Below are 18,179 nucleotides of genomic sequence, written 5' to 3' on the forward strand. Positions count from 1 at the left end.
CAGGAAGGACAACAAGCAGGAGCTGTACAGAATATGCGAAGTCGAGGCGCAATTATGTAACCCGAACACGACGTCCCCTCACTCGTCGAGCCCCTTCATGCGCGAGCTCGGAAGCAGCCTACCCGCCATGAGGCACTGCTTGGCCCAGACGATATTGACGAGGCCCTTGTGCGAGGCGAGCGCGCGCGGGACGCTCGTCACTTCTTCGTCGTCCAGGAAGACGTAGTCGTATCCCGTCGCTGAAGAAGCGGCTGCCGGCGTGGCAACGAAGTGGACGAGATGGGCACAGGCGCAGGTCAGGAGCGAGAGGATCGCGTAGGCGTGCTTCTGTCGGCGAGACGACGATCAGGTCAGAAGGCCGCCAATGAATCGAAAGGGTGAAACGCACGGCGTCATCCTCGCGACCTTTGCCAGACTTCTTCATCACAACGAGGAACGATTTGTCGCGAAAGGGGCCTTCCGCAGCGTGTGCGGTCGCGAGCGAGTCTAGGTCGTGCTTGTCTTTGACGAGCGCACGGAGTTGGCCGCCGATGGCGTAAGTGCCAATATCGTGCAAGACGCCGGCGGGAAGCACGTAATCTCGCCAGTCGCGGCGAACACCCTGTTACACAGCAAACGTCGGCACGCTGAACGATGCGAACGAAAGGAGACCAGGAGACGCACTTCCGCAATCGAATGCACCGCGAACTCCTTCGACAGGCACGGCACGCCGAGCGCAAGCGACACGAGGAACTTGATGGTCGTGCACGGACGGTCGGCGAGGAGGAAGATCTCGTCGATACCCTCAAAGTCGACGCGGGGAAAGAAGAGCTCGGGCGAAGCCGACGGGCTCTTCGAGCTGTTGACCGTGAAAAGGTGCTGCCACTCGATGACAGTCGCGCCCGCCTTCCCCAGGTCCTCGAGCAAGCTCTTGCGGTCATTGAGCGAAGATGAGCCCGTTGTACTGCGACTGGCGTAGGTGACGAGGAAGGCGGTTCGACCAAAGAGGCGGAAACGATGCTCGTTCTTGTCGAAGGGTTCGACGATGATGGGCGAAGGAGGCTTGGCGAGCGCGAGCTTCTGCAATGGCAGACGGTCCCTGCCTTCGAATTGGGCGAGCTCGTCGGCTGTCAAGCGCTTGTCCTCGAGCTGCAGCGAGTAGCGCTGGGGCACGCAGATCTCCTTGACTTTGACCGTGTCGACGCCGCCAGACCGCGTTCGAACAGTGAGGACGTCCAACTCGGCGAGGCCTTCGTGAGCGTCTCCGTCTTCGTCCCGGCGCGCGATAGCAGTCACGGCGGCCTCGTCTTGCAAAGCGGCGAGCTGCTCCTCGGTCTTCTTGTCGACGCCCGTGACATACAGAATGAAGTCGCCTTCCGTCAGCTCGCAGCGGCGCAGCTCCGCGGGCTTGAGCTTGCCGATCGAGCCGTCGTCGAATTTGACATGGAAGAAGCCGCTCGTAACGTGGCTTACGCTGCCCGAGTAGAAGTGCCCGTCGTCGCGCCACATGCCGAGTACGCGAGAGAAAGGCGCCGTGTCGGGCAGGGTGCGTTTCCCCTTGGTGTCGGGCTTCTCGTCCGTCAAGGCTGGCGAGGCGCCTCGTACGCTCGAAGTTGTCGCAGTTGACGCCGCGCGCCGCCGCGACCGCGCGGGAGCGAGTGCGGTCAGAGGCTCTGGCGAGGGCGACCCTGCTGCGCTGACGCTCCGGGTTCTGCGTCGTGCGCCCCTCGTCGGAGCGACCTTCTTCGTCGCGGCAGAGGCCTTCCTGCTCTTCGACTGCGCCGGTCCTGGTGTTGACGACGACGTTGAAGGGCGGCGCGTCAGCGTCGAAGGTCCTGCGGCCGTTTCAGCCGACGTGCGGCGCTTCTTGCGGGGCGACGGCGCGGCTTCATCGTCTTCGACAGCACCCACATCGGCTTCGATGGGCGGTGGCGGAGTCGCGCGCTTCTTACCCTTGCCCTTCTTGACAGTGGGCGGCGCCGCCGGCTTCGGACGAGTTGCACGTGATTTCACGTTGCGCGCGCTTGGAAGCTCGTCGTAGTTGGTCTCCTGGAGGACGCCCTGGTCGTCGCCTTGTAGCAGATCGAGCGCGTCGGGAGATTCGTCGGGGAAAGGCGCGCGCGCCTTGCCCTTGCCCCTGACTCCGGGTCCGTCCGGGATCGCCTTGCTCGCGACGTCTGCTCGTCCCGGCTTGACCTTCTTCGGCTCGCCTGTAGTCACCTTCGGCGCGACACCGATTGGCGACGCCGCATTGCTGGCGACATCTGTCTCGACCACCTCGTCGAACGCTTGCGAGGGACCATCGCTGTCCGGCACGACACCGTTCGACGAAGCGGCCTGCGGCTGTTCGTGCAAGCCGCTCGAAGCGCTTGCCAGGTGTGTCTGCCGCGCAGGGCGCACATGGGACGCGGCCTGTCGCGCGAGCGGTATCTCGGGCGAGCTTTCCGGCATCGCTTGCGCTTGCGTCGGTTCGGCGAGAGTGGAAAGATCCGCCGCCTGGTGCATCGGTGCGGCTAGGGCCTCATCGTCGAGGGCAGAGGGTGATAGAATCTGGCCGGGCTGTTCGACGAGCTGAGAGACGGAGGAGTTCGAGGAACGAAGAGCCGAATTGACAGGGCGAGATTCTGCGGTCGGTGTTGGCGGTGGCGGGCGACGGCGCAATTCGCGTCCAGGGGCGACACTCCATTGCTGCCGCGAGTGAGCGTTGCTGTCGGTCGAGGTGTCGACCTGGAAAGACGCGTGCCAGTGATCCGAGTCTGCGGGATCCAGCGTCAGTAGCCGGGAGTGAATCATGATTCCGCGACGCACTGTTGAACTCGCCGTCACGCGATTGCAGGCTGGACCCGTTTCGCTCGACATCGTACTCCTTCTGGGTCGCAGCGATCTCGAACTGCGTTGGCGGCTCGAGGCTGCTCTTGAGCTCCGAGATGTCGGACAGGCGCTTCTTGCCCATGAGATCGGAGTCGCGGTCCTTGGCCGGGCTGCCGCCGTCACGCGAAGCGGGCGCGGAGCTCTGCGACGAAGACGCCGACGGCGCGAAGAGAGGAGCGTGCGCGTGCCTCGACAGCTTGGGCAGGTCGTGCGGGAGCTCGCTTGCCGTGGCGGATGCCGGGCGTGCGGGCAACGCGCTCGTCGAAAAGGTCGAGACGAGCGAGTCTTGTACGCCGTCGGAGTTGTTCCTCGCAGCCTTGGACATGGTCTCGCCGAGGTCCAGTCTGCCCATCCGCCCGCGTGAGTCGTCCGCAATCTCCGTATTGTCGCCGTCGTGCACGAGCGTGGCCGGGATCTGCACGCTCTCTTCCTCGGCCGGCTGAGTCGGGTCGATCGCGGCTGCATTCGTCGAACCAAGCGATCCGTCCGACTGCGTCTGCGTCGACTGACGCGAGTCTTGCGAGATACCGTCCCACGCCTCGCGCTTCTGGCGCTTCTTGGGCGGGGGCAGAGGCGCCTTCATCGCAGCGGACGTCGCGAAACGTTGCGGGTCAACGCATGAGGCGCTCCGTGCTGGAAGCGGCTGGGAAGGAGAGGCAGCGAGAGCATGACCTGGGGTCGAGGCGGTGAAGGCGACGACGGGAGCGGTGGCTGCGCCCGTGAGTTGCGGTGCGGGAGGAAGAGCGTTCGAGAAGGCGGGAGTAGACGTCTGCCAGCACGCGCGCCGATCAGCGAGAGGCAGCAATGAACTGCGGAAGGGAGCGCACTTCGGGCCCTTCCTCGTGACCAATCATCCTCATGCTCTGCAGCGGCGCCGGAGGGTCCGCCGCATCACTCGAAGCCTCGGTCGCCGGACCCGCACGATGCATTGCGGCTCGGCGAGGCGAAAGCAGCACGCTTGGCGAGAGATCCGGATCGGCGCTCGAAGCAGGCTCTTCGAGGTTGAGCCTGGGCTTACTGGGCGAGGCGCGGCGTTGCAGGAGCTCGCGTGCAACGGCAGGAGAAGACGAAGGTGCTCCAGTCGTGTCATCGAGATTCGCGTGTGAGTTGTTGAGGCCGAAAGGCGCGCCAAATGGCGGGCGACTGTGCGTGCGAGACGGTGAGACGTTTTCCTTCTGTGACTCGCCGTGCTGTGCGCTTCTCGGCGGGATGGCCGATGCATCGCCCGGGGGAGCGCTTGTATGAACGAGGCCGCCGACTGCGCGGGTCAGGTCCATCGAGGTGTCCTCGCCGTCATCCACCAGCTCATCCACCTCCTCCATTGCCTCCTCGCACTGCGGCATGGCCGAATTGTCGCGGCTCGAGCCGATGCGGCTGTCGCCTTTGCGCGTTGGCTGCGGTTGTGTCGCACCGAGATCTCCGACCTCGAGGGAGAAGCCTGGCGGGCCGCTCGGACCTTCGACGGGCAGCGACTCGGTGTAGAGCGCGTCCTCGACATCGCTGCTGGGCGGAGGCGGGCCGTACGAGTCGTCCTGGCGGTCTGCCGCGGGAGCGGGCGGCGGGACCTGCGAGTCGGGAACGGAAGCGAGCTCGTCCTGGTCGGCGGCTGGCGGTGCAGAACTCGCGATGTGCTTATTGAAGGCAGCAGGGCGCTCCTGCGCGGCGCCGAGTCCGCTGCCGGAGGCGGAGAGCATCGAGTTGCCGTTCAACACGCCGAAGAGATACGACTGCGAGTACGAGTCTTCGGGCGGATGCTGCGACGGCGTGGACGCGGCTGTGGGCTTTGGCGTGTCGGGCACGAGCTCTGAGCCCGTCATCGTTGCCGACAGCACCGGCGGGAGAAGACAAGCAATGCGAGACGCGTCCGGTCGCCAAACGCTTCAGCGCCTCGCTTCGAAATCGGTGCCGTCTGCGGGGTCCGCCGAGCTCGTAGCACGGCTGAGGATCCGAGGGCACCGCGTTCGAGGCGTTGGAAGCGCCGTGAGGACGTTGGCAATCCAGAGCAGAATGTCACTCTCTTACTCGGGGCTGGCCCGTCTACAAGCAAGCGCTTGTAGGGGATAGTGCTGCACGAGACCCCGAGATAACGGTCGCACCCTCGACGGACCCTGCACAAGCGAAAAGACGCTGCGTAAGTCTGCCTCTGTCGGCAGCCTCCCATCTCCGCGACCGCGAAACGGCTCTTGCTCTCCGTCTGTGCCCCGCTCAAAGTTTCCGTCCGACGCGCGCGTGCAGCAAAGAGCCACTGCACTCGCTCGGCCGGTAAACACGCCCGCGATGCCCGCTCCGCACACGCAGACTGCCGACGAGTTGTCGGCGGCATTCCACGTCGACCTCAAGCGCGGCTTGTCTGCCGCCCAGGTCGCAGAGCAGGAGCGCAAGCATGGAAAGAATGGTGCGTAGCTGCTTCCTGCGAGGGTCCGCCGTCCGCTGCTGACCGTCTTGCTCCCCTCGCCTCCTTGCCTTCATCACCTTGCCCCACCTGTTCGACCTTGCCGCACCAAACCGACAGTCCTTCCCGAGGAGCCTTCGCCGCCGTTGTGGCAGCTCATTCTCGAGCAGTTCAAAGATCAACTCGTCCTCATCCTCCTTGCATCCGCCGGTATCTCACTCGTCCTCGCTTACCTCGAGGAGGGCGAGGACAAGGCGACCGCCTACGTTGAGCCCATCGTCATTCTCGCCATCCTCATCGCAAACGCCTGGGTCGGCGTCGTACAGGAAACCAATGCCGAGAAGGCTATCGAGGTGCGTACGACACCGCTTCGATTGCCCGCGCACAGCAGCTGACCCCTCGTCACCGCCTCCTAGGCCCTCATGGAATACTCGCCGGATGAAGCCAAGGTCATGCGCGATGGTCGCACCAAGAAGATCCACGCTGTCGACCTCGTTCCCGGCGATATCATCTCGCTCGCCGTCGGCGACAAGGTTCCGGCCGATAGCCGCATTATCTCGATCAGCTCGGCGAGCTTCACTGTCGACCAAGCGCTCTTGACGGGCGAGAGTTACAGCGTCACCAAGCAGACCGACGTCGTTCCCGACGAGAAGGCGGTCAAGCAGGACATGACCAACATGCTGTTTTCCGTACGTCCATCTGCCCCACTGTGCTTGTCTCCGCGCAGCATTGACGATCGAGAATACAGGGCACTACCGTTGTCACTGGCAAGGCACTTGCCGTTGTCGTCGCCACGGGCTCGCAGACCGCCATCGGCAACATCCACACTTCGATCACCTCGCAGATCAGCGAGAAGACGCCGCTGAAGCAAAAGGTCGACGACTTTGGCGAGCAGCTCGCAAAGGTCATCGCCGTCATCTGCATCCTCGTTTGGGTCGTCAACTTCCGCAACTTCAATGACCCGTCGCACGGCGGTCTCGTCAAGGGCGCCATCTACTACTTTAAAGTTCGCTGTACCGCGTCGCCATTCGGTCGTTCATGTGCTGACATGATCACGCGCAGATTGCCGTGGCGCTCGCCGTTGCTGCCATCCCCGAGGGTCTCCCGGCTGTGATCACCACATGCCTGGCCCTCGGTACCAAGAAGATGGCGCGCAAGAACGCCATCGTCCGTTCGCTTCCCAGCGTCGAGACGCTCGGCTCGACCAACGTCATCTGCTCGGACAAGACTGGCACGCTCACGACCAACCAGATGAGCATCGCGAGGGTGCACAAGTCGTTTTGAGTTTCCCCGGGCCTGCACTGACACGCGGTGCTACACAGTTCGCTCTGGTCGAGGACGGCACGCTCGAGGAGTTTACGATCGAGGGCGCAACTTATGCACCGGTTGGCGATATCAGGGCCAGCGACGGCTCCAAGGTCTCGCCGCAGGCTCTCACCCGCCCTACCGTCTCTCGCTTCGCCCAGATTGCCTCACTCTGTAACGACGCCAAGATCGGCTACTCGGAGGAAACCGACACGTACGCCAGCGTCGGCGAGCCGACCGAGGCCGCCCTGCGTGTCCTCGTCGAGAAGATCGGTGGGCAGGCGGATGACGGCAAGCTTGCAGCGCTCCCGGCCCTCACTCGCTACAACGCGGTCAATACCGACATCGAGGCCCGCTTCTCGCGCGTCCTCACTTTCGAGTTCTCGCGCGACCGCAAGTCCATGTCCGTTCTCGTCCGCGAGAATTCGGCTACGACCTCGGCTCTGTACGTCAAGGGCGCACCCGAGTCGATCCTCGAACGCTGCGACTACGTCGGTGTCGACAAGCAGCCGCTCACGGCGGAGCTCCGCGCCGAGATCACCAAGACTGTCCGCAACTACGGCTCGCAGGGTCTGCGCACGCTCGCGCTCGCCTACGTCGATAACGTTGATCCGGATGCGTCGCACTACCGCACCGACTCCGCGGCCAAGTACGCGGACTTCGAGCAGAAGATGGTCTTCGCCGGTCTCGTCGGCATGCTCGACCCGCCGCGCCCCGAGGTGCGCGGCGCCATCGCCAAGTGCAAAACGGCCGGCGTGCGCGTCGTCGTTATCACTGGCGACAACAAGCTCACGGCCGAGACGATCTGTCGTCAGATCGGCGTCTTTGGCGAGGACGAGGACCTGACCGGCAAGAGTTTCACGGGCAAGGAGTTCAGCGAGCTGAGCGACACGGACAAGCTCGAAGCCGTGCTCAACGCGAACCTGTTCAGCCGCACGGAACCGAACCACAAGCTCGAAATCGTCGAGCTCCTGCAGGCGCAGGGGCTTGTGTGCGCAATGGTGCCTTTTCCCTCTTTCTTCGCGTCTTGCGTGCCATCGCTAACCATCAATGAAGACCGGTGATGGTGTGAATGATTCGCCTGCGCTACGCCGTGCGGCTATTGGCATTGCGATGGGCTCTGGTACCGATGGTGCGCTTCCTGCACCTTGTTCCTCCGGGGCCACCGACTGAGTTTGCCTACTCCCTTCCACCAGTTGCCAAGCTCGCCTCGGACATGGTTCTCGCCGACGACAACTTCGCTACCATCGAGTTGGCCATCGAGGAGGGCCGCTCGATTTACGAGAACACGAAGCAGTTCATCCGCTACCTCATTTCGTCCAACATCGGCGAGGTTGTCTCGTGCGTTGTGACTCTCGCATGCGGTGCGGGGCTTAAGCTGACCGCGTCACGCCGATGTCAGCATCTTCCTCACGGTCCTTCTCGGCATGCCCGAGGCGCTACTGTCGGTTCAGCTCCTCTGGGTCAACCTGGTTACCGATGGTCTGCCCGCGACGGCACTCGGTTTTAACCCGCCGGACCACTCGATCATGCGCCGCCCACCGCGCTCGTCCAAGGAGCCGCTCATCAGCGGGTGGCTGTTCTTCCGCTACCTGGTGATCGGCATCTACGTCGGAGGCGCCACTGTTTTCGGCTGGGCGTGCCGCTCTCCCGCTCTACCCACAGAAAGGCACTGATCCCCTTCATTCGCAGACGCTTGGTGGTTCCTGTTCTACGAGGGCGGCCCCAAGATCTCGTGGTACCAGCTCGTGCGTAGTACGCCCGGACTTTGTGGGATCAAGCTGACGCATCAAGAACACGTAGACTCACTTCCACAAGTGCTCTGAGTACTTCCCGTCGATTGGCTGCGGCATGTTCCACGACGAGATGGCCAAGCGCGCGACGACCGTCTCGCTATCGATCCTCGTTGTCATTGAGATGTTCAATGTGCGTCTCTGCCCCGCACTCGCATGTGAAGAGGATTCGCGGCTGACGCACGAATCGTGCAGGCGTTGAACTCGCTCGCCGAGAACGAGTCTCTCCTCACCCTCCCGCCCTGGCGCAACATGTACCTCGTCGGCGCAATCACGCTCTCGATGGCGCTGCACTTCATGATTCTCTACGTGCCATTCTTCTCGACGCTGTTCCAGATCACGCCTCTCAATCTCGAGGAGTGGAAGGCTGTCGTCCTCATCTCGTTCCCCGTCATCGTTATCGACGAAATCCTCAAGTTCGTGTCCAACACGTTCGTCGCACCGCCGGCCAAACTCAAGCAGGAATAGATGCATGCGCATCGGCAAGGGAATTCGTCGTGGCTTCAGTAGACCCTCCAGCAGCACTGTTTCTTCGCATGCCCGCAAAATCTCTCTCGCAATTTCAAAAGTTGGTTATTGTCTTACGTGGATGCGAGACAACGCTGCTGCAGATGCTCGTTTTTATAGGGTGCTATTGCTCCTTCACATCCGACTTTGTCGGCGCTGTGTCCACCATCTCCGTCTCGACCGGCGGGACGGGATTAGCAGCGGGATCTGCGGGCGGCGGCTCGACATGCGCCGTCTCGATTTCTGCCGTCGCTGCCAGTCCGCACTCCGGCTTGGTCTCGTCCTTGTCGTCTTCGTCTTCGACGACTCGCTCCGCGTTTCTGAAGCGCTCCGCTAGTTTGCCCACCGCCAGATGCCGTTTCCATTCCGTTGGCAGTTCGCCGAATCCGCCATGTAGCCCGATGACGACAATCTGCATGCCCGGGCAACTCATCGTGAGTAGGCAGAAAAAGCGCGAACGAGAGATAGGCGCACCTCCTCGACAATCTTTTCCAGCTCCCGTTCACGTGCCACGATCTCCTCGCGCTCCTTGCGTTCAGCACCTAACCTCGCCTCCAACTTGAGAATCTGCTCCTCGTGCTGTTCCAGCAGGTCGTGCACGCGATCTCGTCGCTTCGATTCGGCTCGCTTGCCGCGATATGTTTCGCCGATGACTGTAAGCCGAGCTGGTCAGCAAGCATCAGAGGCGGAGGAACGTGTCAGACAGACTGATCACCGCGGCGACTGTGAAGAGAAACTGCGAAAACGCGGATTAGCTAGAGTTCCTGAGTAGGGGCGAGCAGACCAAGGACGTACCCCCTCGCTCAGAAAGTTTGCGCCTGCATCAATCGCCTTCGACTCGCTCAACGGCCGCACGTGTCGAGGTGATTCGCCCAGAAGCTTGACGCGAAGCTGCGAATCTCGAAAGCGTGAACATCTCGACTTGCACACGAGACGGCTTGGCCCACATTCATCCTGCACGAACAAACAAGTCAGTACTCGTACTACCTGTGCGGGGTAACTGTACGCCCGTAACGAACGGCGCAAGCTACAGAGAACGACGCACTCTGCGCGATGCAGGAACTGCGCCATCTGGATGGTCCGGCTCTTGAATCCCTCATGCTCCTTCGCTTGCTGTTTGATTTTGGTCGCGATGGGCTTGGAGAGCGTCCGTAGAAGCAATGATGCGATCTTGAGGCTGATCGTTTCGGAGGTCAATGGTGTAGCGCCCAGGGAAGCGGCTGAGTGCGTACCTGGCCATGACAGTCGCAAGGCGGGGCAGCTAGGCGGATGCGCAACGCTACGCGAGCACCAGCGCGCGGATCGAAGGTCTGCCTCGTCCGTGAGGAGGGTCGGAAGCGAGAGAAGGTCGTCGAGAGGTGGGGTACCTGTCGGACCGCACACGGGGGGGCAGGCGATGGTGCTACAGTCGCGCGGGGACTTCAAGCCGTCTGCCGAGCTATCAGCAGGCAAAGCGGACCGGTGCGAGCCAGTGCTGGAGAAAGAAGGACAACGACGAAGCGATTCGGCACGATGAAGGCGAACAAGCGGAACGCGGCAAGCTGCTATTGCGACGGTGCTCGCGAGTGTCTGACGGTGTGCTTCAGGTATAGCGCCGCCTCTGAGCCCGAAAGACGCCAACGCTGCGACCTCGCAATCGACCACTGAGCCACGAAGGTGACCCGAAGCCTCGATCCCGATCCGTTGGGCTTGGCGCTGCGTACAAGTCGCGAGTACTATCGTGTAGGTGCCAGATGGCCGCCCGTTACCATCCCGACGAAAACCCCGACAGACGCGTTGCGCAGAGAAGAGGTCGAGCGAAGCGAAGTGATAGTTGCAACAGCAGAACGAGTGAACAACGGCACTGCAGAGGGACAAGAGACGGAACATGGGTCACGTGGGCGTATATCTCGAGCTTGGGACAGTCGACGGGACGGCGGGACGGGACAACAAATCGAGAGGTGGAGGCGGGCGAGGAAGGCGAGAGAGGGTGAAAGACGAAGCGAGTCGGAATGGCGAACGGCGGGTAAAACGGGTGCAAGGACTGAAAGACCAATGTCGGAGGTCGAAAGTTGGAAGGGCCTAGGCGACGACCACGTCTAGCCGAGTGGCGGGTGGCTCGAAGCGAGAGACTCGCGTCACCGCGCCTCACCGCGCCTCGGCGCCGACGCCCGCCATCCCCGCAGGCGGCGGCGGAGCCCAGCCTCCGCGCTCGGCGCTCTCGCGACCAGGCTGCACCGGTCCTCCCAGCGGAGGCAGGCCATAAGGCTGCTGCTGCCCGTAGAGGGCGAACTTGGCGCCGGGGGCGGCGAGCGGGTACTGCTGCTGCTGCGCGATCGGCGTCGGAGTCTGCGAAGGGTGGTAGGACGGCGTGTTGCCATAGAGGTATGAGCCGCCAGAGGGCGTGTTCGTGAGATGCGAGGCGATCGGCTGGGTGTAGTTGTAGGCGGATTGCACGGGAGCGCCGCCGTACATGTGCGAGTAGTGCTGCGAGGGCGCCGCAAGATGGGCGTGCGCTGGCGATCCGTTGCTCGCCTGGAAATTGGACGAGGTGGCCGACGTCGAGCCGTTACTGAGGCTGCAGTAAATGGCCGAAAGGTCAGCGAACGCTCGATCTGCGCACAGTGAGTAGAGTCGGAACGTACGATGGCGGTCCGTCACGCTCACTCCCCGTCGTACTCCCCGGCCGTGCGTAGGGGTCCATCATGTGCTGCTGCTGCTGGCTCATCGCCTGCTGCTGTTGGTACTGCATCTCTGCGCCGCCGGGATACGCGCCGTATGACGCTGAGCCTGGCTGTTGCGCGTGCGTCGCACTCTGACTCCCCGGCGGCGGCATCTGCAGCTGCGACGGCGGTCGGTTCTGCGACGCCGCGGCGACAGCGTAGTACTGCTGCTGCACATTCGGGTCGACAGCACCGTGGCGCTGCTGCTGCGCTTGCTGATTCTGCTGCAGCTGCGCCTGCTGCTGAACATCCGGCTGCTGCTGTCCGTTCGAGAAGGGCGCTGGTAGCAGCGCCGAGATGCTCGGCAGCGAGATCTTGTTTGGCGTGAGCGCGCCCGGGTCCTGCGGCGGCTGAGGCGGCATCTGCGTCGACGCGGCGTAATTGAGCTGGCCGGGCGGATTGTAGCGATTGTGCGGCTGTCCGGACAATGGCTGGGTAGAGTCGGGGCGGTGCATGCGAGGAGACTGATCTGCCTGCGCTTGCTGCTGGTGCTGCTGCTGTTGCTGCTGAGATGAAGCAGCGTAGGGATTGTGGGGTGGCGGGACGGGCGGATATCCGGCGGCGGCGGCGGCGGCGGCTGCGCTGTAGTACTGCTCGGCGCCGGGCGGCATGTATGGCACCTGAGGCGGCGGCATTGCGCCGTAGATCTGCTGGTGGTGGATCGGAGGATGGGCGAAGCCGTAGACGTTGGGCTGGCCGTACGCCCCGTACTGCGCGACAGGATACTGTCCGGCGGCGCCGTACGGATAGGCGCCAGGAGGGGGCATACCCGGTGCAGCGGCCGTGTACTGAGCCATCTGCATTTGTGGCGGGTACGCGGGCTGCGCAGGACCAGGTGCGACAGCTGCAGCCGCGGCTTGCGCGTGCGCGTCTTGCTCGCTGGCCGGCGCCTGTTGATCCGTCGTGGCCGGTTGAGGCTCTTGGCCCTTCTTGGGCGCCGCCGCCGTCTTCTTCTTGGTCGTCGATTTCTTCGGCTTGCCCTCGGCTGCCCCGCTCGCAGCCTCGGCGCGCTTACGCGAGCGCGGCTCGCCATTCGCGTCCTGCACGATCATGCCCGCATCCTTCTGCCGCTGCATCGTCGAGGCCGATAGCGTATTGTGCAGCGCGACCAGCTGCGCGATCGTCTCCTGGTTCTTCGGCTGCTGATCGGCGTGGACGGTCGACGCGTGCTGCCGGACGTTGTCGAGACGCGAGAATTCGCGGCCGCAGTGGCACTTGAACGGTCGCTCGCCCGTGTGTTTCCTGGTGCACAGCAGAGCGTCAGCATACGGCTCTCGACTGTTGTAGTCGCGAAAGAGCAGCGTACCGAACATGACGAGCGAGGTGCTCGGAGCGAGTGAAGGTCATTTGACAGTCGCCAAAGCCATTGCAGCGGAAGACCTTGGACGCAGGCTTCTTTGCCGGCTTCGACGGGCCTTCGCTGCCGTCCGCCGCACTGGCGCCCGCGGTCGGATCGACAGACGACGCGGGTGCGTTCGAGATGGACGCGAGCGGGTCGGTCAGAGACGACGCGGGCGGCTTGGCGTCCGCGACGCCCTGCATGGCGACAGGCGGCAGCGTCGGTACCGAAGGCGGCCGCGAGGTGGTGAGGTCTGCGCTGACGAACGGCGCGGGCGGGGAATAGGCGAGCGTCGAAGCCAGTGTGGGCGGGCGGACGGGGCGCGGGGAGGTGGCGGACGAGACGGCGAGGTGGGGCGACGGGGCAGCGACGAGGCAAGCGCAGCGAACGGGTGCAGCACACTGGTCGAGCGGAGAATGTCGAAAAGAAGAGCGTGCGAATGGGCGATCCGGGGAGTTGCGCAGGGCTCCCGGCTGAGCCAGGGACGCGGGACGAGCGACGACGGCGAGGGGGCGGGCGAGGTGCGGCGCGCGCGGGCAAGCGGGTGCGGGCGCAGGCAGTAGGGGCGAGCGAGACGAGCTGGGAGCGAGGCGCTGCTCTCCTGTCGTCGTCGACGACGCCGGCGGGCGTGGAGAGAACGATCAAAAGAGGCACAAGGGACGGACGGGCGCGAGGCGGAGGAGGGGGGAGCGGGCGGGAGCGCGCGGACGCAAAGTCTGCCCTCTGCCCTCGCCTGCCTCGCTCGGCCTTGCCTCGAACGCTTTCCTCTGTCCAAATCCGGATCGCTCTCGCAGATGCCTTTTGCCCAGACAGGCAGCGCGCTGCTGGCTCCATGTCGAAACGTGCCGTCCACGCGAACTGCAGCAGACCCTCTCCTGCTCGTCCTGCACCGTTCATCGCGCTCTCGGCCTCCTCTCTTGCCTTGCCGGTGCTCCTACGCGCAGCTGCGTCGCTGTCCTGCTACACGCGCTTGCATCATCTGATCGGACAGGATGAGGCCACCCTTCGCTTCTGCGCCGCATGCTGTTGTTCGATGTTGCGCTGAACGACGTCGACAAAGCGGACAATGGTCGGAGTAATTGCGCTGGCTTGCTCAGTCAGCACCTTGAGATGGCCCTTCATGTTGTGCGGCACGCAATTGGAGAAGGCACCTTGCCTCCCGCCGTGTACCTGCGCCTAGCCCTGCCCCTCCCCAGGGAAGAAGCGTGCCGCGGGGCTTCGTTTCACAGGGAGACTGCTGCAGGCTTGGCTGCAGGAGTTCGGCAGGTTTGATCCGACTAGCGGGGCGGCTCTATGTACGCCTTACCGCCTGTCGTTGTACAGTCAACAGCAACGGGACAGTTCTTTTTCTGTTGGGCAGGGCTACTCCCGAGTCCTTATCAGCCGGCATCGCTCTCAAGGATGACAGGAAGTGGTGCGACTGGTATTGGTGAGACACTGCATTTTCTTTGGGCCTTTCGACAGTTTCCACAGAAATAGTTGCTTGCTCCAGGCGTCAATTCCTTTCCAGCTACATTCTCTACTGCTGCAAAGACTGAGAATCTGAGCTGCAAGGAAAGGAATGGATGCAGCTTGAAATGAGAGTCGGACCGGGGTGGGAAGCATTGAGCTTGCAGAGGTTCAGATCTGCAGGTTGGGGGCAAGAATGAGCAGCTTTTGCCGAGAGGGCTGACGGTTGCAACGTACTGCTTCCTATTGTCCTGCATTGTACAGTGGAAGGGAGTAAACATGTGTCAAGACAAACCTGCCACACAAGCACGACAGGCATCTGGGAGCGCCACAGCTTGTGTTGCCGGTCGACGGTGGTTGGGTGATGAAGTCGAGCCGGCGTGGTGACGGTTACGGATCTCGCGGGAGCCTGCGACAGAGACAAGTCGGTTGGGGAGAACTGGCTAAGGAAGAGAGACGAAACGAGACGAGGCGGTGCAAAGACGAATCGGCGGATGTCCCTCGCTTCGGCGCCCGGAGACCCCCAGCGAGTACACAGTCACGTCGATGGGGGTATCCAGGGCACGGAAAGAACAAGAGAAGACCGGCGAGCGCGAAGCGCCGCGAACTGAAAGCATCTCCTCCTCAGCGATCCCTCCGGACTCGCTCTCCCGCAACAGCTTGGCCAGTCTCCAGCGTACAGAACGTGCGTACAACACCATACATTGCATTGTCAAGTGAGTCACGGTTGAACTGTCTGCAAAACAAGGAGAGAATGGCCTGTTCGCAAAGATCTAATCAGCTTGTTGCTGTCAGCCTTGCCGGAGGGGTAGTCACGCACCTTGGCACCATCAGAGGTTGCTGGCATGCATGCCAAGCCATTGTCGCTGTTGTCCAGAGCTACGCCGAGGACGATCTGCTCGAGAAGGGCGTCGGCCGCGCCGTGGTTCTTGGCCGCGTACTAGCTGACCGAGATCTGGGACAAAAAGATGCTAGCCAGTCCTGCCAGCTCTTGTGGAATCATGGCGGCTGCCACTGTCAGTGACTGATGGAGCAGAACCAGATCTGGGAGAAGAACGCAGGCACGTGCGGACGGAAGGTGCAAAGAATGCGAGAGGATCCATTAGCTTGACAACAGCCTCAAGGTTGATGCAGACAGTGAGCTGGGGACCCAGAGGCTTAGCGCACAGGGAACAACAAGGCAGCAAGAATGACAGGCGCGCATTGTCGCGGTCAACGGCGCTCTTGACGATGGGCTCGAGTTCGAGACGGAGCAAGCAGAAAGTTTCCTGCAGCGTTGGTTCGGAGAAGAATATCAGAAGTGAGAAGGGCGGTGCGGCTTTGTCGTGCCGAGAGGACGCTGCGGTGGTTGCGGCGAAGACGTCAGGGAAAGCGGTGTGAGCAGCGCGCGCATATGCTGCATCTTGGTGAAAGTATCGCCAGCTGTGATGGCAATGGAGGAGGTTAGAGAGAGCGAGTGGACAGTTGCAGGCAGCAGAAGACGCACATCCAGTCAAACTTCGGCTCGAATCCCTTGACCTCGCCTCGCGCGATCGCTTGACGGTACGACATCGTGTCGACCTCCAGTGCCCGCGCTGCGCGGATGTGGAGCAACTCGATAGCCCTCTGCATCTCCTTGCCGAGAACGTCGCCCATCCTCTTTGAACTTGCGGTCCATGTAGGAGGCCGGTCGCCAATGGCTCTCCCGTCCACCGGGCGTACAAACTCGACGAAGGGGGTGACGAGGAGACAGAAAAGATCGCGAGCGGCGGTCCTGCGGCTCTTGCTTGAGCTCTTGTCCTGGATGTAACCCGCCAATGTTGCCCAAACCGTCGTCGAGTTGATCTTGCTCAGCGTGGTGCGAGCGTTTGTGACAAAGCTTGTGTCCTCCTGCAGCATAGACACAAGAGTGAGCACTCTGGGGCGTCAATGTGCAGAAGAAGGGCGCACCTGCAAGACCGCTTTGAGCTGCTCGAAGTGTGCGGCTTGCTGAGCGGGAAGGGCGGCGAGCGCATCTGCGCCAGAGGACATTGCGGTGGCTGAGAAGTACGAGAGTCAGTAGGGAGTCTGCACACTCACTGCAGGCCTGGAACGCACAGGGAACGCGTCGAGCCTGACGGGAACCGTGCGGCTGATGAGGTTGAGGAGCCGGCGGGGCAACCACAAGGAGGGGTGGCGAGTGGTTGACAGGGTGCGAAAGGACTGCAGAAACTATCAAAGCACTTGAGCAGCAAGCTCTGGACGTGCAGCGAAGGTGAGCGGTGAAAGGTCAATCTGACGAGTTGACCTCAAGAGAGGACGAGACCAACAGCCAAGTTGTCTTGCTCTTGCTCTGACTCTGGAGTCCTGCTCCGGACGTGTGCTGCACTTTGGGCTCAAAGCAGGGCGCACAGACTCACTACAGCGCTTTGCAGCTAGAAGCTTGCTGCTCGCCCTGGCCCCCACCGCCTCCCGCATATTCGCCGCAGCCATCCCGCTCAAGCGCACTCTGCCGAGTCCCAGTCCAATTTGCTAGCTATTGCCGCCATGTCGCTCAAGCATGTGGTTACTCGCGAGGGGGACCATCCCGACATGCTCGACGACGAGGACGACATTGGCTCGAGGGCAACGTCTTCCTCGCCGAGCACCTTGCGCAAGCGACGCTCGACGTCCGCTGAGACACACGCAGAGCTGCGCAAGAAGCGCAAGAACGACTCAAATCTCGTCGACAACAACATGGAGGTTGGTGGCAGCGGGAAGCGGAAGGGGAAGGCGAAGGGGAGGGGCAAAGCCGGGGAGGGGAAAGGGAACGGGGAGGGGCAGGGTAAAGGAAAGGGAAAGGGGCAGGGGAAGCAGAAGGAGCTTTCGGAGTTGGAGGAGGACGAGGGCCATGGAGATGACCAGGCGAAGACCACCATGGGTGCGCTCCGCACCAGAATTCCGGAATGACTGAAGCGCATCTCACCCTCTCTTCTGTTCTGCAACAGTGCAAATGAGCAAGGGCAAGCGCGACACGCTCGTGCAGCTCGGACGCGATCGCCACGCGGCGCTCGCTGCCGCCGACCAGGTCAAGCCCGACACCGGCCTCCCCAAGATCATCCGCCAGACCACTGCCGGCGTCGGCAAAGCCTGGTTTTGCCTTGACAAGCATCAGAGAGACGGTCGAGCAGCTTGTCGGCACAAAGCTGGTCAACGGTGTCAAGGCCGTCATGAGCAAGGGCGGCAAGTACAATGCCTGCAAGGTGCGTTCCTGTGCCTTACGGGTCTCTAGGAGCTCACACCGAGCCCTTCGCCTGCAGCTGAAGATCCAAAAAGGCAAGGAAAAGGCGGCCATTTAGTGGCTCGCGAGCAAGACGCGCGTCGACGTAGAGAAGGTCGCCGACGCCGACGTTCGCACCCTCTCGCCAACCTTCTCAGACGACTCTCTCGTCAACTGGTACCACGCAAAGTACGACTAAGCGGCAGTTGGTGACAAAGAGCAAGCCGTGGGCGAGAAGAGCGGGCGTAAGAGCGAGAGCAATGGGGCCAAAGCTGCTGCGGGAGGCAGCGGATGCGGGACGATGAAGCGTGGGAGGATGAAGACGAGACAAGTGCAGTGAAAGCACACAACCTTGCTGACGGAAAGAGAGTGGCTCACGCTGTGCGCAAAAGAGCGCGGTGGCAGGTCCCTCGCATGCCGCCTCCCGTTCAAGGCAAACATGGTGTCGGCAGGCGCTCTCCCGGTACCGGCGGCAAGCCTGCGAGGCTATAGACGGTAGAGCAGCGTAGGTCAAGACTCCAAATTGTCCGGCGGCCTTTTAGCCCGAAGAGAAGCGAGCCTCGGGTCGCTCTCACGCGGAGGAGTCGTGCGGGAAGGGACCTCTGGATATCAAGAACCGCAAGTA

General features: G+C 62.6%; 5 protein-coding genes across 5 annotated transcripts; 2 read left to right on the plus strand and 3 right to left on the minus strand.

The window, feature by feature from the left end:
* Positions 1-78: 78 nt before the first annotated feature.
* On the minus strand, positions 79-4,667 carry JCM10292_006422 (uncharacterized protein; the record flags this gene model as incomplete). Its single annotated transcript, XM_076649485.1, has 5 exons — positions 79-327; positions 389-601; positions 664-2,735; positions 2,788-3,619; positions 3,678-4,667. 5 exons carry the CDS (start codon positions 4,665-4,667, stop codon positions 79-81), a joined length of 4,356 nt encoding a protein of 1,451 aa, XP_076504866.1.
* Positions 4,668-5,127: 460 nt separating this feature from the next.
* Positions 5,128-8,808, plus strand: JCM10292_006423 (calcium-transporting ATPase; the record flags this gene model as incomplete). Its single annotated transcript, XM_076649486.1, has 12 exons — positions 5,128-5,245; positions 5,363-5,595; positions 5,659-5,931; positions 5,991-6,248; positions 6,305-6,508; positions 6,565-7,548; positions 7,604-7,679; positions 7,744-7,888; positions 7,950-8,179; positions 8,240-8,295; positions 8,351-8,473; positions 8,536-8,808. The coding sequence occupies 12 exons, from the start codon at positions 5,128-5,130 to the stop codon at positions 8,806-8,808; spliced, it is 2,973 nt and encodes a 990-aa protein (XP_076504867.1).
* A 163-nt stretch (positions 8,809-8,971) lies between these two features.
* Positions 8,972-10,087, minus strand: JCM10292_006424 (OPA3 family protein; the record flags this gene model as incomplete). Its single annotated transcript, XM_076649487.1, has 7 exons — positions 8,972-9,259; positions 9,322-9,500; positions 9,556-9,583; positions 9,643-9,738; positions 9,795-9,801; positions 9,893-10,024; positions 10,080-10,087. 7 exons carry the CDS (start codon positions 10,085-10,087, stop codon positions 8,972-8,974), a joined length of 738 nt encoding a protein of 245 aa, XP_076504868.1.
* An 887-nt stretch (positions 10,088-10,974) lies between these two features.
* Positions 10,975-13,091, minus strand: JCM10292_006425 (C2H2-type zinc finger protein; the record flags this gene model as incomplete). Its single annotated transcript, XM_076649488.1, has 3 exons — positions 10,975-11,404; positions 11,472-12,791; positions 12,856-13,091. 3 exons carry the CDS (start codon positions 13,089-13,091, stop codon positions 10,975-10,977), a joined length of 1,986 nt encoding a protein of 661 aa, XP_076504869.1.
* A 3,751-nt stretch (positions 13,092-16,842) lies between these two features.
* JCM10292_006426 (uncharacterized protein) lies at positions 16,843-17,633 on the plus strand (the record flags this gene model as incomplete). The annotated part of the gene is made up of 4 exons (XM_076649489.1): positions 16,843-17,215; positions 17,283-17,413; positions 17,481-17,537; positions 17,595-17,633. 4 exons carry the CDS (start codon positions 16,843-16,845, stop codon positions 17,631-17,633), a joined length of 600 nt encoding a protein of 199 aa, XP_076504870.1.
* Positions 17,634-18,179: the final 546 nt, after the last annotated feature.

The sequence above is a fragment of the Rhodotorula paludigena genome (genome assembly GCF_050403205.1).
Source record: "Rhodotorula paludigena JCM10292 DNA, Rt_paludigena_JCM10292v1_ctg25, whole genome shotgun sequence".
NCBI classification, from domain to species: Eukaryota; Fungi; Basidiomycota; class Microbotryomycetes; order Sporidiobolales; family Sporidiobolaceae; genus Rhodotorula; species Rhodotorula paludigena.